General features: G+C 45.8%; 1 protein-coding gene across 1 annotated transcript in view; it reads left to right on the forward strand.

Annotated features, from left to right (window-relative positions):
* The window catches only part of LOC144755659 (epimerase family protein SDR39U1-like), a 100,179-nt gene that overhangs the window by 41,483 nt on the left and 31,780 nt on the right, over positions 1–26,916 (forward strand). Inside the window, exon 5 of the mRNA XM_078644824.1 lies at positions 14,311–14,463. Coding sequence (XP_078500950.1) covers positions 14,311–14,463 — 153 coding nt within the window. The remainder of the gene's footprint in view (positions 1–14,310; positions 14,464–26,916) is intronic.

The raw sequence follows: 26,916 nt of genomic DNA on the forward strand, positions 1-26,916 counted from the left end.
GGGCACCCTTGTCTCGTGCCCCTCGCCAGCGGGAACTCTCCCGAGATACATCCATTGGCTGTCACCCTTGCCACCGGGTCGGTGTATAACAGCCTGACCCACGATATGAATTTCGAGCCAATACCCATGTGCTCCAGGACCGCAAAGAGGTAGCGCCACTCTACCATGTCGAACGCCATTTTGGCATCCAATGACAGCACCGCTGCTGGCCCCGCCAACTGTGGGGCGCGCGCCAGCATCCCGTGCAGACAAATATTTATTTTTGGCTGTGATTTTTTTGGCTAGCCCACAGACCATCTCAGAAACTTAGTGGCATCTAGATGTATTGGTGGACCTGCTCATGCATCAGCACCACCAAATAGCAGGGACAAGGTGGGATCTGAACTGTTTTCCAGTGCTTCGCCACACACCAAACTTGCGGTCATGAAAACGACAGTGTGGTTTGTGTCAACCACCTCACAAAGAGAAGACAAACATGGCCAAAAGCGATTAAAAAAAGTCAAAGCAGTCCTTTGAAGGTAAGTGACATCAGAAAACGGCTGAGTTGGATACACAATATGCCCCACATAGTGTTGCTGCTGTTATGCCACAAGAGAAGAGCTCAAATGTTATGGAATTACTAAAAGCTTATGCTAGGTGACACCTGAAAAGGCGCCAGCTTTAGCCCTGCTAGGCAGACTGGCACAAAAAAAACAGCGGGGGGGAGTTGAGGGGAGGGGGCACGGGGAGGGGAGCTGCTCCAAAACTGGTTTGATGTGACAACGCAGGAGGGCACTGCTCATCACCATGGCTACACCTCTAAGTAGGTACACAGTCTTTGCACAAGGAGACAAGAGATTCCCCATCTTGGATTTAGGGCAAACTGCTGTAAAATTGAGTAGGCTAACCCATGGGAACTTTTACCCCATTGGTTATGGAGGAGCCAGGAGTCACCCACCTCCACTAGCTACTGCCAGGTGTAAAAGTGACACCCGAAGGCATCCTCTTTAAAAATAAAATGTTCTGGACCTGAAGAAGAACAGAAGAGGACTGGATTTTCTGATTGTGACCAGAGAGGATCCCTGAAGGACTGTAGCTGCTCCCTCTTGTACACAAGAGAAAGAAGTGGAGTACCAACTGGACCTGACCTGGACCCTGCTGGAGTGACTCTTGACTCCCGAAGCTCTGTTTACGTGGTTTTGGGACCCTTGGCTATGTTTAACTGGACTTCTCCTACCACCCCTGAATACCTATTCCGGATGAAAGCTATCCCATTCTTTATGACCAAGGTTTGTCATGTGTGAGAAAACAGGTCTTTTTTGCAGATGTCACTTTTTGCCCCATTTGGACTACTAGATGCTGGGTTTTGTCTCTGATTGTGCCCTGGGCTGTGTTGTGCTAACCAGGCCCAGGGCCAGAGCTCTGTTTAAAAGATATATCATAATTAGGCGTAATTGCAATTTGTTCTGACATCCTACCTATACTTTCCTAGTACATGGTAGGGCATGTAGTTTTAGAGACTCCAGTGGATTTAATGTACTTAAGTGTGCACTGCTGATGTGTCTGCTGCCATTTTAAAACCAGCCCTGCTTTGCAGGCTGCATTTAAAAAAAGACTATGTCCAAATTAAAAGTACTTCCAAAGTCTAAAACGACATTTTTATTACATATGTCTGCCCTAGGTACCCCATGGGTAGGGTTACTAGTAATGAAAAGCAGTGACATTATAAAAGATGTTTTTTGTGCCCTGATGAGGGACAAACGGGCAGTCTTGTTTTCCCCATTCTAGTGGGCTGGCTAGCTCCATAGGCCAACATGGGAAGGCTTTATTAAACTTTAATAAAGTCTACCTTTTGACAGGAGTGAGCTAGAACATTAATTCAAAGTATCAAAATAATAGTTACAATGAATCCAGCAACTTTCGACGGTTGGATTTATTATAGCCATTACAGGAAAGAAGTAATAGAACTTGCTTTCCTGAAGTTACCTAAAGCAGCCCTGTAACAGCCTCTTCTGATTTGGCCAGCCTTTGACAGGCTAAGCCAAGTTACTTTAATGAGGTGTGACGTGGCCTGGGCTGAAACAAAAAGACCATCTGGTGGGAGGAGATCTGTTGTGGCAGATAGGGAGAAAGACAGTTAGGACAAGTACCTGGCCCACCCACCCCCTTCCTGCACCCCCATCCAGATGGGAGCTCCAACACTTGAATTATGAGAGCGGCTGTAAGGGGAGTGTAGGGAAAAGTTAGCCAACCCTGCGGGTTGGGTTATCCAGACCCGAACCTCCAGGAGAGATTTTCCCCAATTTGCTTTTTGTTGAGAAGTGCTCTCTGGGACAAACATATGCCACACTTCTAAGGAAATTGTAATCACAGAGTGTGGCACCCTGCACCCCTCTTGCCAGCCCAGAGACTGGAATATGCTGCCCTGCAACTCGGAGCTCTGCCTGAAAACATCAAGAGGACTGCCCTCCTTAACCCCTGGTCTGCACCAAGAGAGGACTGCACTTTGAAGGACTGCACTTGCTGCACACTCTGGGCTTCACAAAAGAGGACTTTGCCTTGCTTCAAGGGATTAAGGAGTAGACTCCCTAGAAGCAACAGATAGGAAAGAGCATCAAGGAGTCACCTGCATCAACTCCTCCAAGACAAGCCCAGCTGACCAGCTTCACCTGGACTTTAAAGGATTTAAACAGGTGCATTTTGGGAATTGTATCCCCAAACCTCCAAGAGGGAACTCAGAGCTTCTGCACTCTTTGCAGATGTTGTGGACCCTCATAAACCCAAAGGAGACTTTCTGGAAAGGAGATCAAGAAGTTTGGAAACATTTGGAAAACTTTTGTGAAAAAGCTCCAAGAGTTGATTGGCCCCCCATGCCAAGAGTCAAGCCGGCAAGACAAACCTCTACTTGGCCTGAAATCCAGGTTTATCCTGTTGAAAGCTCTGGAACTCTTCACTGTAGACGAGGAAGACAAAGACCCCCAGTCACCGAGGCATCGCACTAAAGCAGGCCACCTTTGTTGAACTGCAACGGGTCTTCCCGAAGAAGATCGCGGAATGTCGGGGGAAAAAAGAGCCAAAAAAGTGACTAAGTCAGAGGTTCAAAACTTGACCAGGCCCTACCACTCATTGAATCTGACCTGTGTCCCAGTGAAGCGCGACAAGATAACCGCGGTTGGCGCTTTTCACTTTTTGGCACTATAAAAACATTTTTACATTTAATCTTTAAAGGTTTATATCTTTGGTTCCCTTTATTGGATTTTTGACATTTTGGTGTCATTTTAAAGTTAAAATATTCTCTATTTTTATAAATTGGTGTTGGATTTTTATTGTGCGTTTACTTTACCCACCTGTGTCCTAAGTTAAGCTTGACTGCTCGTGAACCATGCTCCAAGGGTTGAGCACGAAATAATTTATTGTGAATTGAATGGACTTTCTTTGTGATTGTGGTGTTATTACTAGCTGTGGGTACCTAACTGAACCTACTAATAAACCACCTTTCAGCATCATGGTTTGAGCTTTTCCGCAGCAGCAAATACAGTTCAGTGAGCCCTCAGCGAGAAAGTATCTGGCGTTGCGAACCCACATTGGTTATAGTTGCAGACGGGGTAACCTGGAGTTATTTATGGGGATGTTGGAGCGGATGGGCTTTGGCCCTAATGTCCTGAGTGCTATAAGGGCTATGTATGTCGAGCCGGTAGCAAGAGTCCAATTAATGGGGGATAGCTCTGAGGAAATCAACATATCAAGAGGGACCCGACAGGGATGCCCCTGCTCTCCAATCTTATTTGCTTTGGGCATCGACCCTCTGGTTAGAAAGATCTTAGGTTGTGAGAATATCAACCCTGCGGTGTGCAATGGGTTTGAAACTAAGCTAATGGCTTATGCAGACGATCTAGCAATAACAACGTCAGACCCAGAGCAGGCTATAGCGGCCCTTGTTGAGATTACCTTGGAATTTGGTCAATATTCAGGATACCATCTCAATGAATTGAAAACTCAGATAATTTATTCAGATAATATCCAAAAGAGGGATGGTAGGTATCTGGAATCAGCAGTTTATCTGGGAGTTAGGATTAACTCAAAGGTAGAATCAATTGTCAATGAAAACTATTTGCCAGTACTTAAGGGTATTACGGCAGAATTAAAAAGAATCGATTGTATACACCTGTCTACAATAGGTAGAGTCAACGTAATTAAGATGACCATGTTCCCCAAGATATTGTATCTTTTCGTACCATCTCTTTGGCAGTTAGTGAGTAAGTTTTAAGATCTATAGAGGCAGCCTTTGCGAATTTCATCTGGCAATATGGCAAAATTAGACGGTTTGAGGTATCTCTCACTGCCATTGGATAAGGGGGAGTTAGCGGCTCCAAATATTAGATTCTATATGTTGAGCTGTCTTTTTAGCCAGATGGCCATTTTAATCGGATGGCATCCCTAATATATCCGACCATTCTTTAGGGGTAAAATAACCACCCTCCATTTATGAGTTGCTATTAGGCAAAGAAACCTCTGGTGTCTTGTTGCGTAAAACAGATAAACGTTATTATAATAAAAAACGATACAAGATACTGGAAAGCGCTTGGGGGGGGGGGGGGGGGTGGAAATATATTCAGAAGCATCTGGCAATCCCGAAAATTAATTCGCCTATGGAGGCTGTGGGAGGTACAAGGTATCAGAAGAGTGGAAGACCTGTATGTTGGTAATACGATGCAGAGTTTAAATGAAATTCAGAAGAAATATCAAATCCCTCGTTCACAGGGTTTTACAGTCTTGCAGATACACCAAACACTATCTAGGTTAAGATCACCCATCATTCCAGGGGGTAAAAACAATGTCATGGAATATATTTTGGGTGGGGGTGTTAAAATCAACCCGATCTATACATTTTTAATTTCAACCTTCCAGGACGATATTGATAAAATGGAAACAGCCTGGAAGGAGAAACTAGGGGATCCAGATGCTGATCTAGTAAAGGCTCTCGAATTGGCTGGGAAATGGTTTCGCTCTACGATTTTGAGAGCCCAGCATTATAAGACGATATTCAATTTATATTTAACCAAGTTATTGGCTGGGGTAAGCGGGAAGACGATAAATGTCCTAGATGCTCTGAGGGGCTGGCTGATCTTGCCCATATGTTTTATTTTTGTCAAAAGTTATTAGAGATTCGTATTAATAGCCAGAAATTTTGGGAGGGGCTGCTAGGAATTGAGATCATCCCATCCCCTACCCTAATGATTCTTGGGCATGATAGTATATTAAATCTGAATAAAGATGAAGAAGCATTTGTTTTTATCTCTGTGGCGTTCCTCCGGATCATTCTAGCAGCAGGCTGGAAGGGCACTGTGGCCCCCTCCTTTCAGATGTGGCTCTCTCGCCTGTTGGGGATTCATAAAATTGAGACATCACTTTATAGGGGAAGAGGTAGGAGAATGAGAGAACTAGGATCAAACTTATGGGCTCCGTAAAAAATCTGGAGAGAATCTTGCCTATAATAAGAAAAGAGATTTTAGGAGGTCTTAATTGTTTCTACGATTTTATGCTAAATTATCTGTAATGCTTGAAATATGAAATTATGTATATTGGTCTCTTTTTTAACCATTTTTATCCATTTCTGTAATTATTTGATACATGTGTAGCGGTTTTATGGTTATTGTATGTTGTATTTCATGTACCAGGTACTTAATAACATTAATAAAATAAAAAAATAAAAAAAGTTTATAGTTGCAGCCTTGCCCCACTCAAGGATTCTGAGATCCTGAAAAGCGACTTAATCCAGAGGTAAAAAATGTTGACTGGGCAAAGTTGTTATAAATATGTGCGCGATGAGTGGACTTCCCTGGGCGCAACATTTGAATTTCTCCAGCTTGGAATGTTTTCCGCTAAAACCAGGAGCTTCAGCAGTACCTCGCCCAATGCCTATCCAACTTTATGAAGACCAGCTCTGATTTGCCTGAAGAAGGATTTTGACTTCTAGAAAAATAGATTTGGTCCGAAGGTAAACCACCAACCCCTCCGGTGTATCGCACTCCAATTGTGCTTAGCTTCCGGTGTACTGCGACCTTTGACGAGCTCTGGTGCTGATTTAGCTTAAAACGTTAAAATTCATATTTGTGGTTGCTATTTTATGGAATTCTGTTGATTTAATGTCATTTTTTTCATAAAATGTTACTTTATTTTACTAATTTGGTTTGGGATTTTTATAGCTTGGTCTTTAAACTTCATTACTGTTATGGTACTGCACAAATAATTTACAAATTACCCTAAACTAAGCCTGTCTGAACTGTGCCATAGTTGCCAGGGGATTGAGCTAAGATTACATATTTGACTTTGAGGGTTCACCATGAAAAAGTTGTGATCATTTCTTGAGGTGGCCAGTCGCCCAGCAAAAAATGATCCCATTTCTTACAAAGGCTTTATTTCGTAGGTGCAAAAAACATTACAGACGCATGTGCAGATCACAGGAATTTACAGTTTTTGTAGTCCGTCTGAGCACAGGTCAAATAAATTGTAAGTCGAATGCCTAGTCCTGACAAAATTATTTGGCAAATGAAAATAAAGAAAATGAAAGATCTACTATTACTTTTGCCTCAAACGTGTTAACTGATCATTCCTTTGCTTGAATATGAATTCACTTCTGACTCAGATATATGCAGAAAGTCCATCTACACATAAGGAAATCTGGTTAACGGAAGAAGAGAATAGACACGAAGAAGATGGCTTCTGTTATATCATGTAAAGGCTGTATATTTACCATACCATTTAAGGCAACCAACTATGAGTTGGCTTTATGATTGTAAGGTGCCTGGACATCTTGGAATTACAAAAACTCCGTCAGCAGAAAGAAAGATACTTTTAGGGGTAGAAATTATTTTCTGATGTTAAAAGTTCTATAAGAACATGCTCCGTTTATATCCGATTCAAGAACTAACATTGTGAACCTATGTTTATTTGGACCTTTGTCTATTCCACCTAGGACTTGGTTTATGGTGTCAATAGATTTTATGTTCGAGTTACACAAAAGCCAAGGTTAATCAGTAATTTTAGTGGTTATCGATTATTTGACTAAAATAATTTATTTTTGCCTGGTTGTCCTTCTTCCAAAGAGTTAGCACACATTTTTTCACAACATATTATTAATTTGTTTGGTTTTGAACAGGTCCTGATTATTGATCACTTGTCTTAGTTTATTTCAAATCTGGTGAGTAATTAGACATGGAAGTTTGTCTGTCCACTCAAACGGAATCCGATTGAAAATATTTAATCCATAGGTTGAACATTATTTGAGATACCAAACGTTAGCACTAGACGAGGACTGGACCAAGACGTTGTGGTTTGCAGAATTAACTTACAATAATATATAGCTTTCATCTATTGGCATGTTGACTTTCTTTTGCAAGTATGTCCATCATACTATATTTCCCCTCAATCATTCCTAAATGCAAGAACATTTAATTGACAACCTCTACAAGAAAAAGCTAAAGAGACTTATAAATTTATGCTGCTCATAAAAAAATCGCTGCCCCTCAATATGTTATCGGAGAGAAGGTACGATTACTTGCTGTTGGGATGGGAATGTCCCCTGCCAGGTAAACCGGCAGGTGTCCCGGCCCTAATTGGCTCAACTGCATTTAAAACTTACACCCTGACATTTTTCCTTGGTCCTGGTATCAATCTAATCTAGCGTGTGTTTAGAGGCCTAGCCCTGTCCCTGGTTATGTGGGTTCAGAACCTGGTCTGTGACTTGAAGAGGCGTACAAACAATATCTTCATACTGGGTATATAAATGCCTGGGAGAGACACAAAGCGATGGTGACAAGAATCCCACATTTTTTTTAAACAGTGGTATGGCTAGACCTTTTTCTCTGTGTCAGGGAGAGGGTAGTGCCTTACCCCTCCTTTATAAGTTTCAGATGTATGTGAACTCCAGATCCTTGTGTTGACATTCCATCTGCATGACGAGTACATGTATTTGCAGTGAGTGTGCAGCACATGCATGGTAGTAGCCCTGTGTCTGGTGAGAGTTTAAGTACTGGAACCAGTGGATTCCAGAGAAGTATTCTGAATAAAATGATTAATTCTGATCTATTGAAGCTGGAGTTTACCCTACTAAGGAATTAGAGTGAACACTTTAAAGGTGTATTGAATGTGAACGAATTCAGGACTTTTAGAACTGGGGTTCAATCCACAAGGAGTATAGTGAACGCTTAATGACTTACAGCTTGTAAATGTTCAATCATCAATCAATCATTTCATTTGTAAAGCGTGCTACATACCCGTGAGGGTCTCAAGGCGCTGGGGGGGGGGGGAGGCAGAAGGCAGAGGGGGGTCTGCTACTGATCGAAAAGCCAGGACTTGAGAAGTCTTCTGAAGGCCAGCAGGTCCTGGGTCTGTCGTGGGCTGGTAGGGAGAGTGTTCCAGGTCTTGGCGGCGAGTTAGGAGAAGTATCTGCCGCCGGCAGTGGTTTTCCAGATGCGTGGGACTGTGGCGAGGGCGAGGTTGGTAGAGCGGAGGCTGCGGGTGGGGGTGTAGAAGCTGAGTCGGTCGTTGAGGTATGCTGGTCCAGCGTTGTGTAGGGCTTTGTGTGCTTGGATGAGGAGCTTAAAGGTGATCCTGTTGTTGATGGTGAGCCAATGCAGGCCACTCAGGTGTGGTGTGATGTGGCCGCGTCGGGGACGTTGAGGATCAGTCGTGCCGAGGCGTTCTGGATGCGTTGCAGCCGTCTCAGGAGCTTGGTTGTTGTTCCTGCGTAGAGGGCATTCCCGTAGTCCAGTCTGCTGTTGACGAGGGCCTGGGTGACTGTTTTTCTCGTGTCAGAGAGGATCCATTTGAAGATCCTGCGGAGCATTTGGAGGGTGTTGAAGCAGGAAGCAGAGACGGCGTTGACCTGCTTGGTCATGGAGAGGGCGGAGTTGAGGATGATCCCCAGGTTGCGTGCGTGGTCGGTGGGTTCTGGGGCTGTTCCTAGCGATGTTGGCCACCAGGAGACGTCCCAGGCTGAGGGTGTGGGTCCGAGTATGAGGACCTCCGTCTTGTCAGAATTCAGCTTCAGCCTGCTGTCCTTCATTCGCTTTGGCAGTGTGGGGGTCTTCGGTGAGGGATATGATCAGCTGGGTGTCGTCGGCGTAGGAGATGATGTTGAGGCTATGTTGTCGTGCGACGTGGGCGAGTGGTGCCATGTAGATATTGAACAGCGTCGGGTTGCGTGATGATCCCTGCGGAACGCCGCAGATGATCTCGGTGGTCTTGGAGCGGAAGGGTGGGAGGCGGACACTCTGGGTTCTGCCGGAGAGGAAGGAAGGATGTGGTCCAGGCCAGGACCTTCTCTTGGATTCCGGCGTCATGGAGGCGCGCTGTTAGGGTGTGGTGGCAGACTGTGTCGAAGGCTGCTGATAGGTCCAGAAGGATGAGGGCGGCTGTTTCTGCTTTGTCCATAAGGATCCTGATGTCGTCTGTGGTGGCGATGAGGGCGGTCTCGGTGCTGTGGTTGCTGCGGAAGCCGGACTGGGATGGGTCCAGGATGTTGTTGTCTTCGAGTTAGAGGGTCAGCTGTCTGTTGACGATCTTCTCCGTGACTTTCGCCGGGAAAGGGAGCAGGGAGATGGGCCGGAAGTTCTTGAGGTCGTTGGGGTCCGCCTTGGGTTTCTTCAGTAGGGCGTTGATCTCAGCGTGCTTCCAGCTCTCTGGAAAGGTTGCTGTCTCGAAGGAGATGTTGATTGTTTTCCGGAGATGTGGTGCAATTGCTGTGCTGACTTTGTTGAAAACGTGGTGAGGGAATGGGTCAGATGGGGATCTGGAGTGGATGGAGTTCATGGTCTTGATGGTGTCTTCGTTGCTGACGTTGGACGAAGCGGTCAGGCGACTGGTGCGGGTGGTGGTCGCAGGGGGGTGGTCTCGGCGGTGGATGTGGGGGTGACGGTGTCGAAGCTGTCGTAGATTTCGGTGATCTTGCGGTGAAAGAAGGTGGCCAGTGAGTTTCACAGGTCTTGTGATGGTGGAATGTCGTTGGTGTTGGAGCTGGGGTTGGAGAGTTCTTTAACGATGTTGATGAGCTCTTTGCTGTTGTGTGCTTTGCTGTCTAGGCGGTCCTCTTGGCGGTCCTGATGAGTTGGTGATGTCTGCGGGTGACGTTCTCGTGGGCTGTGTAGCTGTCTGGTGTTCGGTCGCGGAGCCAGCTCTTCTCCAGCTTCCGACAGGTGCGCTTGGAGGCCCGGAGGTCTTCGGTGAACCATGCGGCTTTCTTGTTGGTGTGATTGGTGGCGGAGGTCTTGAGTGGGGCGAGGATGTCGGCGCAGCCATTGATCCACTGTTTGAGGTTGATGGTGTCGGGATCGGCGGGTGGTCCCAGGGTGAGGGTGGTGATCCGTTGGTCCTAGGTGACCTTGCCCCAGCAGCTGTGTGACCTCTGTTGGGTGTGGTGGTGTGTGGTGGCTTTCCTGAAGGTGAAGTGGACGCATCTGTGGTCTGTCCAGTGGGGTTCGGTGGTGTGGTTGAAGGAGACGTGGGGACTTGCGGAGAAGATGGGGTCCAGTTTTGTCCAGCGGCGTGGGTGGGTGTCGTCGTTGGAAGTTCAGGTCCCCGAGGAGGATGTAGTCCGTGGAGGCAAGGGCGTGCGTGCTGGTGAGGTCGGCGATGGAGTCGCTGAACTGTGGTCGGGGTCCGGGTGGTCCGTAGACGAGTGTTCCTCTGAGGGTGGTGTTGGGGTCGATGTGGATCTGGAAGTGCATGTGCTCGGCGGTGGTGAGGGTGTCGTCGGTGTTGGTCGAGACTCTGAGGGTGTCCTTGTGGATGATGGCGATTCCCCTCCCACTCCATTGGTGCGGTCTCTGCGGGAGATGTTGTAGCCTTCTGGGATGGCTATGGCGATGTCTGGTGCTGAGGTGGTGTTCAGCCAGGTCTCCGTCAGGAAGGCAACGTCGGGGGTGGTTGAGTCTAGGAGGTCCCAGAGTTTGATGGCGTGCTTGCGAGAGGAGCGGGTGTTGAGGAGAATGCATCGGAGGTGGTTGGGTTCTCTTGCTGATGGTTTGGCGGGCCGGATGCTGGTGAAGCTGCAGTTCCGGCAGGTGAAGGGCCCATGGGTGCGCTTCGGGGTGGCCCGATAGCAGGAGTGATCTCGTCCGGGGTTGAGTGCGTGGAGTGTGCTGGAGTCGTAGTGCAGTCTGGTGTTGTGGCGGCTTCGAGTCCAGGGGTTCGGGCGCGGTCTAGGCGCAGACGGGCTCGCCTCTGGCACGCCTCCGGTGCGCCAGTGGCGCGACCGCCATTAAGAAAGGAGGAGGGAGGGAGGAGCAGCTGGGAGGCGGGAGGGGAAAGCGAATGGGGGCGCTAGAAGGGCAGGGCCACAGGGACGCAGCGGTGGGAAGGCTGAGAGCGGCTCAGGGGGAGCTGGCAAGGGGAGCGCACAAGGGGCGAAAATGGCACGAAAAAGGCACAAAATGAAAAACGATCGCAATAGCAGCATAGTAAAAGCAATGCACAATAAAACAAGGCACAAATACACGAGTCTAGGAACGTTTACCGGCAGCCCACTAGACTCCAGGGATGAGACGCAGGCGGGTGCCTGCGGGTGGAGGAGGGCCTCGAACACGCGAACAGCAGCATGGGCAGGGGTCAGGCACACGGGCACAGCTAGGTGGTGCTGCACGCGTGGGGGAGCTAGCTCCTGACAAAAGGCAGGTCAGAGGTCACTCACCAGCGACGCACAGCGACCGCCATTAGGAAGGGAGGAGGGAGGGAGGAGCAGCTGGGAGGCGGGAGCGGAAAGCGAATGGGGCGCTAGGGGGGCGGGGACGCAGGGACACAGCGGCGGGAAGGCTGATAGCGGCTCAGGGAGAGCCGGCAAGGGGAGCGCGAAAGGGGCGAAAATGGCACAAAATGATAAACGATCGCAATAGCAGCACAGTAAAAGCAAGGCACAATAAAACAAGGCACAAATACACGAGTCTAGGAACACTTACCAGCAGCCCACTAGAGACCAGGGATGAGGCGCAGGTGTGTGCCTGCGGGTGGAGGAGTGCCTCGAACACGCGAACAGCATTTCACATATCCGTTTACAGAATTCCAGTAGAGGCTATAATTCATCTTTAGAAAAGTGTGTGTAGTGATGGCATGAAGTTGACAGGAATACCCTGTTTCGTTTGGAACTACATATAGTGGATTTGTTTTCTGCATGACAGAACACTGAAGATATCTCTTGTCTTTTTGCAATTCACCACATTCCGCAGACCTCATTGACCAGCAGAGTGAAGGGCTGAAGGGACGGAGTCCTGTGCCCCATTCATCTTTCCCTGCCTCCACCCTTGGTCCTCATATTTCCGTGTCTGTGGTCATTGGTAGGAGTGGGGAGAGGCAGATAAGAGTATCAATCGAATGTATGTCGGTACTTCGCATACCATTACTTTGCACGATTTTAGTGCAATGTTTTTACTTAGCATAAACCATTACTTCGCAAATTTTAACTGCGCAAGCATTTATAACACAAATGGTTATAAATGTACTATGGTTTATGCTAATTAAAAACATCGCACTAAAATCATGCTTACACTACACTACCCTACACTACTTAAACACTACTACACTACCCTAAACCCTAATACACTACCCCCTACACGACCTTCCCCCTGCCTGGAACCTACACTCTAACACTACACTTCACGACCCCTCCAGCACTACCCTAAAACACTACACTGCACTACACTACACAAACACCACATCACTACCCTAAACCCTAAAACACTACCCCCTGCACGATCATCACCATTCCCCCAGTTTGCTCCCTACACAACACCCCCCAGCACGACATCCCAACACTACCCTAAACCCTAAAACACTACCCTACACAGCACCACAACACTACCCTAAACCCTATAACACTGCCCCTTGCACAATCCTTCCTCGACCCCCAGTCCTGTCCCTACATCCAAACACTACCCTGCATGACACCCAGACATTACCCTAAACCCTAAGACACTACCCTACACTATACAAACACTACCCTAAAGCCTAATACACTAACCCCAGCACGACTCTGCCCCTACCCTCAGCCCGTTCCCTACACTGAAACACTACCCTGCACGACCCCCTGACACTACCCTAAACCCTAAAACACTACCTTACACTACACCATCACCACATCACTTCCCTACAACCTAAAACACTCCCCCCCCCCCGCACGACCCTGCCCCTACCCCCAAGCCGTTCTCTACACTAAAACACTACCCTGCACGGACCCCACAACACTACCCTAAACCCTAAAACACTACCCCCAGTACAACCCTGCCCCTACCCCCAGTTCTGTCCCTACTTCCAAACACTACCCTGCACAACCCCCGACACTACCCTAAAATACTACCCTACACTACAAAAACACAACTACACTATCCTAAAACCAAAAAGACTACCACCTGCATGACCCTCACCCTTACCCTTAAACCTTAAATACTACACAGCCCCTCTTACGTCTCTCTCCTCGGTTTCTCTCTTCTCCTTCGACCGTGGTTCCTCTTCACTGGGCTTCCAGCGTCAGTGGTGCATGTCGTTGTGTGGAAGCGGAAGCACGTCCGTTTCTACACAACAATGTTGATAGCCTTTGCTTCGCAAGCTATGTTACGACGCATGGGATGTAAGAACTTGCGTAATAAAGGCTGCGCGTTGTAACATCGCATGCGTTGTAATGCTTGCGAAGTAATGATACGCGGTGTAAAAGCCGCCTACTAATGGTTGATTACCGCATCATTCCAGGTACATCCTGTCCATAAAGCAATAGGAGTAGCTCTTAACACCTAGACACTTAAACCAAAAGTCCTTCACTGAGATGAAGATGCTCCTCACAAACCCACAGACTCCCAGTAATGGATTCTAGAACTCCACTGAGGAGTATCTCAGTGCTATTCTTCAGTCTCTTTACCAAAATGTCTTCCTGCAAACAGAACTAACAATCCCTTTGGACCAACCCTAAGGCTCCTAGCAGGACTTCTATTCCTGAAATAAAGGAATTAAATGAGCATCCCTTCCTCCCATAGGCATAATCAAGTGCACTACCTTCAAGCTAAAGGCACTGCTCCCACATTGTCACTTGGCTCATGATGCTGAGCTAAATGAAATGCTAGTCGGATCAGAAAATCATGTTCCCTGACATTTTTCTTTGCGTATTCTAGAGTTTATTTACTTTGCTGCAGAATGGATTTGCTGTATTGGAGAGATTAACCATCCAGTGTGTTCCAGCAAACATTTTGACTCAACACCACTTTTATGTTACTGGGTGATGCCCCTCGCCATGTTGCCTCCCTTGAACTGGCATGTTAACAAGTGCTTCTTTTAATTTTTCATCCCCAGGTTACTACCCACCCAGCCCTACAGCAGAGTATACAGAGGACAGCCCTGGTGGAGACTCGGATTTCCTCTCCTGCCTGGTCAGGGACTGGGAGGCCACTGCAACACTACCAGCAAACCTAAAATGCCCTACACGTCAGGTGGTGGTGCGGTCTGGTGAGTGGTGAATGGATAGAAGAAAAGTAAAAACATGAATATATGTAGGATGGGGCTAAGAAAGAATGACATAAGTTGGACTGGAGAGGGAAATGCAATGTTGATCAATCCAATGGGCTCTTTGTGCTTTTGGGTGCCTTGGGGTACAGGCTCTTGTCTGCAGGTTGTAGGTTTGGGAGGTGGGCCAAACCCACCAAACTGGGACAAGGAAACAATTGCATAAGAATCTAACAAATGAGAGTGGCAGTTAAGCCACCCAATGGTTGCAGTGGGCGGACTGTAAACCCTGGTACGTTCGGTATTTTTGGTAAGCTCGACGTAAAAACAAGACTCCCCTAAATTCCTCCATCTTGAAAGGATTGACCAATATTGTATAGTTTAAAATCAAACACAACTGCTTGTCAAAAGAAGCAGCTTGTGTATTGGGATAAAGAACTGAAATGTGGACACAATATTTTGACAGTGTGTTCACAGTCCAGTTTTACGACCTCTGCTCCGAACACATTGCAGCTAGGTCAGAAATAGGTAGCCTGAGCTTCCTTTTGAGCTTCCGTTTAGCTTGAAAGAGAAAGGGCCTTACATTGACTGCAGTGGGATGAGCTTTAAGGCTTCTCTTTACCAAAGTAGAGGGGCTTAGTGATTGATAGTGCAGCAGGTGCGATTGCACCTGGGCCTAATGGTGTGTGGGACACACTGCGCCCCAGTTTTTATATTATATTTTACTACCAAACCCTAGGGGTGTGAGGCCCATTGTCCTTGCTTGCATTATGGTCATTGGGCTCTTTGCTGTGCCACTGCAGAACTTCTACAGGTCAAATACATTATATATAAATGAAGGAATGTCGAAAGTAAAACGTCATTCTTCAACGAAGTAAAGGTACAAAGATTGGCAAATGAGGAAAGAGCTATATTAAGATAGATGCAGTAACCATCCCGTAGCCAGGCATCCCTCAACTGACTGTTCCTGCATGCACACTTGCCCACATTCCCAACCACTCTGTTATATCACAGCACTACAACATTCCAACCCCATGTACCCAGATGCAACATATCTCCCATAATAACAATTTTTAAATAACTATTATACATAGCAGTTTTGCTGAGATAAAAAGTACCTGCTATCGTGGAATGCCAGGGAAACTATGTACAAATACAATGTAGTCTAAGTATGCTAGATAATTCTAGTAAAATGTACAGAACAGAATTAAATTACACAGTCACTCAACTTTCTGGGCAATATTTTTTTTACAACAACTCCTGCACACTTGATTTTGGTCATTTGATTTCACAATTGCATCATACTTCCGTTCTCTTCCTGCATGTTTCTCCTTTAAAAGACCACCTTCTCCATCCTTTACCACCATTCATTTACGCTCCAGCCCAGCATTGAAATGAGCAGACTAAACCTTCCCCCACTTCACAACATTCCTCAAATTCAATTTTTTTCCATTTTCTACCATAATCGAAAACCTCAACACCTTCCGTAACTTTTTAGGTTCAGACCCCTTAGACTAACCCTTCCTAAGTATTGGGAATTTCCTCACCCATCTCTCCACCTCACGATCTACCCCAGGCCACCAAAAATCTAGCCTCACTTTACGTTTCATAGCTGACATGCACCCATATCCTTTATGTAAAGCATCTAAACGTTTCCCACGTAAACTCTTGGGTACGATTAACTTGTAACCCCTTCTTAAAAGTCCAATAATACAAGAATATTCAAACCAAACATGCTTGTAATTCATCAATTCTTCCTCCTTGTTCCATTGCATATTTCATGCAACAGGCAATCAATTCTCGTTCCAAAATAGCCTTAAAACTCATGTTCTCTGTATCTGCAGTCATCTAGTCCTCCTCAATCTTGTCACAACCCCCTTGCACCCTATAAAATCAGCATTCACATTCTTAACACCTGGTACGTATTTTACCTTGCATGTATTTTCTTGTAACCCAATAACTAATTTGCGATGCATGGAGTGGCATTTTCTGCACCTTTAGTTGTAAAAACATCAATCAAAGGTTTGTGGTCCGTTCACAGTTCAAACTCTGTACCCCACACAAAATTTCTTAAGTGCTGATTTCCCCACCAACAGGCCATTGTCTCTTTCTTAGTGGTTAAGTAATTCAGTTCTGCACCCTTCAATGTTCTGGAAGCAAAAGCTATTGCACTTTCATGTCCACTTCTCCCTCTTTGCATAAGCACTGCTCCCAATCCCCACATGCTAGCATCAGTTTAATTAATGTATTGATCGCGAGTGTCAAATGGAGATAATGCCACTGCTTTACTTATACATTTTTTATTTCGTAAAATGCTGTCTGACACTTGCGGACCACATGAAAGTATTCCCTTTCTTCATTATTTCTCTCATAGGATGTACCATATCAGCAAAATGATCCACAAATTTTGCATAAAATTCTGCCAGTCCTAGAAATTATCACAACTGGTCTTTGTCTAACGGATTTGGAGCATTCTTAATCGCCTCCACTAGTTTTAATCTGGGCTTGATACCCTGGGCTGAAAGGGTATGACACAAGTATTCCACCTCTTCCAAAGCAAATGTGCATTTACTCAATTCCACTGTTAAACCTGCATCACTTATCTTTCTCAATACGCGCCTTAAAATTTCCTCATGTTCACATTTGCTCCGACCACAGATCAAAACATTATCTTGAAAACACCCAACTTGATGTAAGTCTCCAGACAATCTGTGCATTACACGCTGGAAGACAGCAGAAGCAGACGCCAAGCCAAAAGGCATCCTGATAAAGCAATATGCTCCTTCCGGTGTAACAAACTAGGTTAAATGACGAGAATCATTATGGAATAGTACTTGGTGATAAGCACTGTATAAGTCTGTTATCGATAAATATGTTCTACTTGTTACTCTAGACAATAATTCTCCCATATTCGGTAAAGGATGGCGATCGACCCAGATGTTACTATTTTAAATGTCTTAAATCCACACACATTCTGATCTTCCCATTAGTTTTGCGTACAATAACAATGGAACTCAACCAATCTGACTCTTCAAATGGTTCATTAATATGATCTTTTCAACGTTTTTCCAATTCCACCCTCAATGGAGCTCTCAAACCCAAAGGCACACTCCTAGCTTTATGTACAACAGGCGCTACGTTCTCTTTCAGAATAATTTTATGTACAAATGTTTTTAGGCATCCTAGTTCCTAACCAAAAAGTCTAGAAAATTCACTTGCCCACGTGGGCACCTTATCACCGACTGTGGTTAACACCTGTTCAACACCATTGGGATCTAATTTCATTCCTAGTGCCCGCTGTTCCCTCCAGCCTAATAACTATCTTCCTTTTTCCACAACATACACCGTACATGTCGTGCGTCTATCCTTGAGCCCAACCACTGCCTGAAAACAACCAATGATGGGTAATTTGTCCCCACAATATCCTTCTAGGTTCAATGTGGGTTTTACTCAGGCTCATACGGCCTACCTTTTCCCAAGTCTCCTTGTTAATCAGTGTGTATTGGGGATAAAATCTGCCCACATCCATAAATCCATTCCACAAATATTCACTTGACATTAGGGGCGTCGGTTTCATCTTCAGATTTAGATGACTCTCTATTTACGGTACTCACACAATCTTGTAACATCAAAACTTCTACTTCCTCCTCAGAGTCAGATGACTTTCCCTCACCCTACCTTCCCCCACAATCTTGATGTATTGTACTGACAACATTTGTTCTGTTTCCGTATCCACCTCCACTCTTACATATTCTTGCAAAATGTCCAATTTCTGACATTTATAACATTTCACTCTTATGGCAGGACAGTTGCTAGACAAAGCAATGTGTTTCACACTACCACATCTAAAACATGTTTTCCTATTACCTTGGTAACACTGCTTCTTCCATTCCTCATTGGTCTTGCTTCTAGTCCCGGATTCTTAAATTTTTCACACCCTCCACATATTTAGACGTATTTTCAACCGGCTTAGCTACCATTATAGCTTTGTCTAATGATGGTTCCTTCCTGCCTCACAACTTCTCTCGTACAATATTTGTCCGATTAATCAAGTGATCCCTTATAATTTCGTCCTGCATATCTTTAAATTTATATGAAATAGCTAAATTCCACAACTCGGCCACGTTTTGGTCCACAGATTCATCCACACTTAGTGCATGTGAGAAAAATGTGTCTCTCTCTATGACCACTCTAATCTTGCAACAAAAATAGTTCTCCAAAGCATTCATTGACACACAAATTCATCAACCGCATCCTCATCCGAATTATCCTCAACAAAAACATCTTCGAAATTCCTCACACCTTGCAATATTTTTAGTACCTTCCCACCCTCCACCCCAAGGGTATGTTTAAGCATAGCTACCTTCATTTTTGCTGTGAAAACTTCACCCCCTATTGCTTTCAGGGAGGGATGGATGTCAACATGACTATGCTAAATTTTTTTCACTACACTGACAAATAATACCGTACCCACTCGTACTGACTTCACAAAATACACTCATAAAAGTACAGTAAATATACATAGCTTAATAATACTATAACTTATCCACTGCCCACAGTGTAAACCAAACTAAAAAAATTAAATAACTAGCTAATAAGAAAAAAGTCATCACTTTTGTCCCTGATGTTGAACACAGGAAAAAAATAACTAGCTAACAAAAATAAAGTCATCACCGTTGTCCTCGATGTTGCATTCAGTCTGTACTCTCATTTATAGATGGCTTCCACAGGATGCTATGTTTTCCCTGTGTCTGTAACCACGGAGTCCTCTCTAACTTTCAACTGCACTGTAGCCACTTAGCCCTCTTTCAGTTTCACACGCTGTAAGCAACTTGCTGCCCTTCCCGAACGGCAGGCTCCCAGTAAGCACCGTTTCATAAAGATGCTCGCAGAATGAAGTTATCTGCCATTCTGGCCGCAGTTTTTAACTCCCTAGTAACTTCAATTTCGCCGGCACTGCTGGGGTATCACTCAGCCGGCAAAAGTCAGATCTTCCATACACTTTTGACCGCACTGCTGCTTCAGTTTCATATGCACTGTTGGGAAAGCACACAGCCACCAGCTTAAATTTCGCCAGCTCTGATGAACAAGCACTCGGCGCACTTCAGCGTTTTTATCAGACCACTGCACCTTGCTGATCTCTAAACAGGGTCCCTCTCATGTACTGTGTGCCTGCCAGAACAACCATGTGCATGCACATTGACGCCGCAATATTCGTCAATTGGCTCCGGTATCGTACTCTGCCAACTTGGAAAGCTGATAAATAGACACGTCGTGAGATCTCATGAATCGGGCTGGTGAAACGAATTCCTCTTATTCCATCCTCGTCGCCACTAAAATGTCCTTCTTCCACGAAGTAAAGTTACACAGATTGGCAAACGAGGAAAGAGCTTTATTAAGATAGATGCAGTAACCAGCCCGGAGCCAGGCAGCCCACAACTGCATGAACACATGCTCACATTCCAAATCACTCTGTTAAATCACAGCCCCACAACATTCCAGCTCCATGTACCCAGATGCAACAGAAAGTAGTAACTTCAAATTAAAATAATGTAATTAAAAACTAGTATCTTGAGGAGAGAAAAAATACAAAGGATAACCTGCAACGATTGACAGTTCTGATGAGTTACAGCTCGTGCCACACTGTGTCCTTATTTCTGTAATATCCCTTTTTTTTTTTTAGCTTAAATGAGTTTGTGATGTTGAAATAAGCAAGAAAATGACCAGTAGCAAAGCCAATAGCTCAGGACTTATGGTTGAAATTCTTGTGTGGAGAGTGATTGGTTGAGTGGGTGAATGTGAGAATGAGTCAACTAATGATGGACTCAATGCAGCAATAGAGGAACAAATTAATGAGTGAGTGGGTGTCTGGATAAGTGTCCCTCCTGATCTGTCAGTGAGCTGTCACCCTCGAAAGAGGGTCCAGGCAGCTTGCCCAGTTGAATTTCCCAGGTCGCTCGTCCCAAATCTGGCTAGGCTAGTTTACATTAGTTATTCCAGTCATGGTGCTCAGAGTGTCTTGGTCACCATGACGGGAGATCCCAGATTCAAGAAAAAGAAATCTTGGCACACTGCCTTGAAATCTCTCCCCCATCTGTATACTGAAGTTGGAGACAGTGATTGGGGGATTCCAGAAGCCAGTTGAGCGACTAATTCTGAGCATTTCTGCCCTTTTGTTTGTTCCACTCAGACTGATCCAGCCAGGGTCTTTCTCATCCAAGTTTTAACCCCACCTTCCTGCTCAGTGTCTCTGAGTCTCCAGCCAGGAGAAATCCAAAAGACAGGCACAAAGACAAGGAAGGCTGCCCTACTTAACTACCTGCTAACCTGTTGAGAGTAGTTCTTCTAGAGGTTGATGGGGCAGAAAAGGGCGGAGGGAAACTTGTTGGTTTCAAAAGGACACTGTGTCTCCTCTCAATAACTTTTCTTGGTCTGACAAACTACAACGGTCTAAGGAAGCCCTGCAATTCACATCTGTTATCTGGCTTTCTCGCCAGTCTCTAATCTTAAGTACCACTTGACTCTGGCTAACCCAAAATAGATCCCAGTGTGGCTCCTACCACATGAGTCACACACTGCACATGCACCTCTTAAAACACACAAGTAATACATACACATGGAACATCCAAGCTCCACATGTTTGGGAGAAGGACATGGTTATAGAGAAATCAAAGAACAATCTAAAATGTGAGCGAGGCCAGTATATGATTCTTCCAAGAATACAAAAAAGCATTGGAAATGGAATAGGTCTCGCATTTGCTTGAATTAAGAGCTATTGCCGTTGTAATGACAATGTCTTTTACCCATGTGTTAGGGAGTGTATGTATGTGGTATGTAGTGGAATTTTTTGTAAATTAATTTTTTTATTACAAAAACTTTCTTAACATTTTCTGAGTAACAGAAAGACATGACACTATACATCTTAATGGCAGGGATGTACAAAGAAATAGCAATCCCAGCAGATCGTCTCACAGTCGGTCTTATCAGTTGTTATTTTACCATATACTTTGTCAGCAAAGTTCACCAGATCAAGCAACCATATCGCGGTTTAAGGCACAGAGCGGGACACCCCCATCATAACGCAGGGGCGCCCCAGAAGTTCGCCCCGTCTGATGGCTATGCCGTGCCCAACAGTTTAACAGCGCGACCCAGCAGAACTAATTCAATGTTTTTTCAGTGTTAGTACGCCTAGGCCTCCTCATCATCACCTGCAGCAGCATCAGCCCTTCCAGTCGCAGTATCCTTTGTCAGCAAATGTGTCTTATACAGCGCCCAGAAGTTTTTAGGTTGACTGCACGGTGGAAGAAGTTCGCTATAGAGCTCTGTTTGCATACTACAGTACACCATGTCCCTGGACCAGTCCGTGATCGTAAGGAACCGGGCCTTTCGACCAACATATCGCCACTCTGCGCCTGGCAATTAACATACTCATGTCTACCAATCTACAAACTGCTTTAGGGAGTGGCTTGGAGTATCCCAGCAAAGCAATCAGGGGATCAGGTGTGAGTTGCATATCTATAATGACTCCTAACTTTGATATTTGATATTTGATATTTATTTGTATTTGTAAAGCGCAAGCGTTCGCTCCCGAGGGAGCATCATGGCGCTGGGCAAGCTGCGGAGGGTAACTGAGTGCGATGGAAGAAAGAAAATTAGATGGCAGCCAAAACAGAGGAGTCTGATTGTTGATAGACCCATGTCTTGAGAAATCCTCTGAAACTGTTCGCGTTTTCTATAAGTCTAAGGTTAACAGGAAGGTTGTTCCAGGCCCTGGCTGCCAGAACAGTGAAAGATTTCCCACCTTTAGTCTTATATTTGTATCTTGGGATTATGACAAGATTTGTCCCGGAAGATCTCAAGCAGCGCGGGGGGTTATAGCGCGTGAAACGATTTACAAAGTAGTGGGGCCCTGTATTATGAATGGTTTTGAAAACTGTAAGAAGCAATTTGAAGAGGATTCTTTTATGCATCGGCAGCCAGTGCAGCAGGTTCAATGCTGCAGACGCAGATGACCTTCTAGGGAGTTGTAGAACCAGCCTAGCTGCTGCGTGTTGTATGCTCTGCAGCTTTCTGAGGGTAGATTTTTTCACTCCGGCCATGAGACCATTGCAATAGTCAAGCCGGGAGAGAATGAGGGCAACCACGACTGACTTTCTGGCTGCAATTGGAAGGAAGTCAAAGAATTTCTTCAGGGATTTTATTTGTCCAAAACAGCGACCGGCAGTAATCCTAACGTGATCATCGAAGGAGAGAGATGAATCGAATTGCACGCCAAGGTTCCGGGCTGATGATACTGCGCTGGGAGGGGCTTCTGATCCTAGGGGCCACCAGTCTTTCGGACAAAAAGACAGATCTTTACCCAGTGGAATGATTTCTGTCTTGGCGCTGTTGCATTTTAGGTGGTTGGTATTTAGCCATTTAAAAACATCAGAGAGACAATTTTTGAACCGGAGGTCAGCGTCAGTCCACTGTTTGTCAATGGTGACGACCAATTGGGTGTCGTCAGCATAAGACGTGACAAGGATCCCATGCGATTCTATCACAGCTAAGAGGGGTGCCATATAGATGTTAAAGAATAGAGGGCTTAAAATAGACCCTTGGGGCACTCCAGATGAAATGAGTTTTTCGTCGGATAGAAAGGGACCGAGGGACACAGTCTGGGACCTATTAGCTAGAAAAGATGAAATCCAGGCTAAGGCTGTGTCTGTCACGCCAATCTCTCGCATTCTATTTATTAAGATGGGATGCGAGATGGTGTCGAACGCTGCTGTGAGGTCGAGCAGGATGAGGACCGCTTGCTTACCCTCATCCTGCAGGAATTTGATGGAATCTGCAAGTTCGATCAGAGCTGTTTCGGTGGAGTGACCAGAGCGAAAACCCGATTGTTGAGGGTGCAAGATGTTATGGGCCTCTACAAATGTTTTGAGCTCTTCATGAATTAAATGCTCCATGATTTTGCCAAGGACAGGAAGCAAGGAGATGGGACGCATGTTAGCCAAGTCCGTTGGCGATTTGTTCTGCTTTTTCAATAGGGGTTTTACGGTGGCCTTCTTCCAGTCATCAGGGACAAGTCCGGAATCGAGGGATTCGTTAATAATGGCATTAATATATGGATTTACTGTCTCTATCAGGTGATGTAAAATGATAGGGGGGCAGGAGTCAGTGGGCGCTCCTGATTTGCAGGCCCGAATTGCCTTGCCAGTTTGTTGCATGGAAACAGATTTAAAACTGGAGAGAGGAGGGTAGTTGACTGTTACCTCTAAGGGATTTGTCGGAGGGGGAGGAAAGTCTTTCTGAATGTTGACAATTTTGTCGACAAAGAAGTCTGCAATTTGATTGCATAAGTTCTGTGAGGGAGGTATTTCAGTGGTGAGGGCTTTCGGGTGGGTGAAGGACTTAACTATGGCAAAGATAGTTTTTTGGTTTTGGTGGGCTTCTGTTATGAGCTTGGTAAAATATTCCTTTTTTGCTGTTTTTATGTCAGCAAGGTATAATTTCCTCTGTTGTACATAACATGTTCTAGAGGCTGTGTCGTATGTTTGTCTCCAGTGTCTTTCTGATTTCCGACATAGAAGGTGACTATCGGCTAAGGTCTGAGTGAACCAGGGAGCATTGGGTTTTTTCTTCTTTGGACCTTTTCCCTGATGATTTTTGGGCTCGGTATTGACCGAGACAATTTGATTCATCCAGATATGGAAGTTGCAGGAGTCAGTTTCAACATCTCCAGTGATTATAGGGGATGGGGGAAGTGGATTGGACTCCAGCTTTATGCGTTCGGTCACCTTCCTCCAGTTGACTGTAAATGGAGCTGGGGTACGCATAGTATTGGGTAGGGTAGGCAGGGGTATCGTAATGTCAAACGGGATAAAGTAATGATCAGTCCAGATTTGAGGTAATGGGGAGGACGTGGAGAGGGTTGTGAGATTGGAACAAATGCCATCAAGAGTGTGTCCGGCTCTATGAGTGGCAGTAGTGATACATTGGGAAAGTCCAAAGATGTTTAGGGAGTGTAGGAAGGAAGTGGTGTGGGTGTCGGTGAGCGATTCCATATGAAGGTTGAAATCACCTATAAGAGTGAAATTGGGGTACTGTAGTAAGAGCGCTCCAAGGGCCTCATCTAAAGAGTTAAGGAAGGAGGTGGGATTTCCGGGAGGACGATATAAGAGCCCCCCCGAGAGAGAGGAAGAAGCGTTGATTTTAATTGAAAAACCCAAGCCTTCAGTATCTTTGAGGTGGTATAAGTCAAATGTATGACAGGAAAAAATGTCCTTAATGATTAGAGCGACCCCGCCGCCGCGGCCAGAAGGTCTGCCCCTCCTGAAGATGGTAAAATCAGGGGGGAGGGCAGTAGCCAGATCGGGATTGGAAGAATCGTTGAGCCAGCTCTGTGATGAACAGGGCATCCAGTTCATGGCTTAGTATGAAGTCATGTACGTCTTGGCTATGACAGGCTAGGGACCTGGCATTAACAAGGCCTCCCTTGAAGTAGGTGAGACAATTATTTAAGGGGGGGTGCACGTCAATGACATCATTTATAGGCACAGGGGGGGTCCACTTACAACGGAGGCATACAAGGGGGCTAGCAAGGGGATCAATAGAGGGACAGTCAGAGCAGTGGGAAGCGAGTGGAGGGCGTAGGGACAGTAGATAATTGTTGTCATACCTAATAGGGTGGTGCAATCGGGCAGCATGCCCAACGCCCGGCGCGGTCCGGTCGCGGACGGGCGCAGACGGGCTTGGCTTTCTAAACACTAGGGCCCAAAAGGTGTTTATCCCATGACATAACCACGCGAAGTGTAAAAAATCCGCTGTCTTTCTTTACAGCGGTCACACTTAGACGTGTCCCACAGGCCATATCTACATAACCTTTCCGGTGTGTAGTACACACTATTTAAAAATTAAAAATTAATGAGCCTATGCCTCCCATTGAGCGAGATCGTCTTCGTATTTTCGCTGCAATATTTCCAAGTTGCGTCATCTAATTCTTTCTCTAAATCAGTTTGGCAATCAAGTTTCGCCTTGTAATAGTTTTCTCGGTACCCCAGTGCCGATTTATAGATTTTGGACACAATGTGGATTGATGTGTCTGCCTTTATTGTGCCTGTGAAGGGTGCCACTTCCGGTGGCTCGTCTAAGTCGCTGCCTAAGATGTCCGCAAGTGCATGTCGCGTTCTATGAAATTGAAATCTGTGCAACAGTGTTGTCCCAAGATCAGGCTTCTCACATTCTTCCCATGTCTTCACCTTCCTCTCTAGGAACATATTGCCAATCTTCACCACGCTCAAAGAGCCGAGTGCCCTCTTTACACCCATGTCACGGCATTGAGGTAACCATTGACACCATTCCAAGGGAGCTCGCGGGGAGTATAGTATTGCCCTAGCTTGGAGCTTCACCATGTGATGCCATGCATGCCTAATCGCGTTTATGGAGTCTAAAATCCCTGTCCTGTAGTCTGGCGATGTAAACAACATAGCTGGTAGCTAGCACGACGAGGTCACCACCTGTTCTATCTGAATATGTGGGAAACCTGGCGAGTCATGCACCCAGTGATAGGCATGGGCACTCTGTGCTGCCCTATAATACAGGTCAATGTCCAGAGCACCCAGTCCCCCTAGGCGGTAGGGGAGTGTAAGAACATCCCACCAGACCCTTGCTTGCCTGCTTGCCCGCACAAGCTAATTTTATCAGAAGCGACGTATGTGTACAAAAAAAAACTTCGGGAGGACCATAGGAATATGAAAACGCTGGAGTACAACCATTTTCATGATTGAGATTCGACCCAACAGTGACAGCGGCAGTCAGATCCATTTCTCTATCTCATTCTCCAACTTACTGATAGCTACTCCATAGTTCTCACGGAGCACTACATCTGAATCAGTATGAATCTTGATTCCCAGGTATCTCACCAGGTCCGTAGCAGGAGTAAGGAGGAAAATGATTGATTTCAACCAATTCACCTTGAGTCCCGAAATCGTGTCGTACTTCACTATTTCCCTTAGTATAGGAGACAGATTAGTCTTGGGCTTTCTAACATAAAGCAATGTATTGACAGGGCCCGGACTGGGTGGGAACCACAACCGGCTCTGGCAAAGTGCTCTTTACCAGGGCTGGTTTTCGGCCGATTTTGGTATAGGGCTGATTTTGCAGCTATGCTGCAAAAATGGCCCTGTAACAAACACGGCCCCCAGGGGCCCAAAACCGCCCCCACCCATGTGGCGTACCAGGGGATTGCCCGGTGCCCGCTATGGCCAGTCCGGCCCTGCATGGAGACTATCAGATCGTACCCTGGGAATCTTATACCCCTTTAACTATGATATTCACGCAATGCACAAGTCAGTGGATCCGCCACAAGCGCATATCAAATCGGATATAAGGGGCATCCTTGCTGCGTGCCCCTGGTAATACTTATTGGTTCAGATACTAAGTTGCCAATTTTCATCCTGGCAGATGGCGAGT

Source organism: Lissotriton helveticus, chromosome 5_1, assembly GCF_964261635.1.
Source record: "Lissotriton helveticus chromosome 5_1, aLisHel1.1, whole genome shotgun sequence".
Taxonomy (NCBI): domain Eukaryota; kingdom Metazoa; phylum Chordata; class Amphibia; order Caudata; family Salamandridae; genus Lissotriton; species Lissotriton helveticus.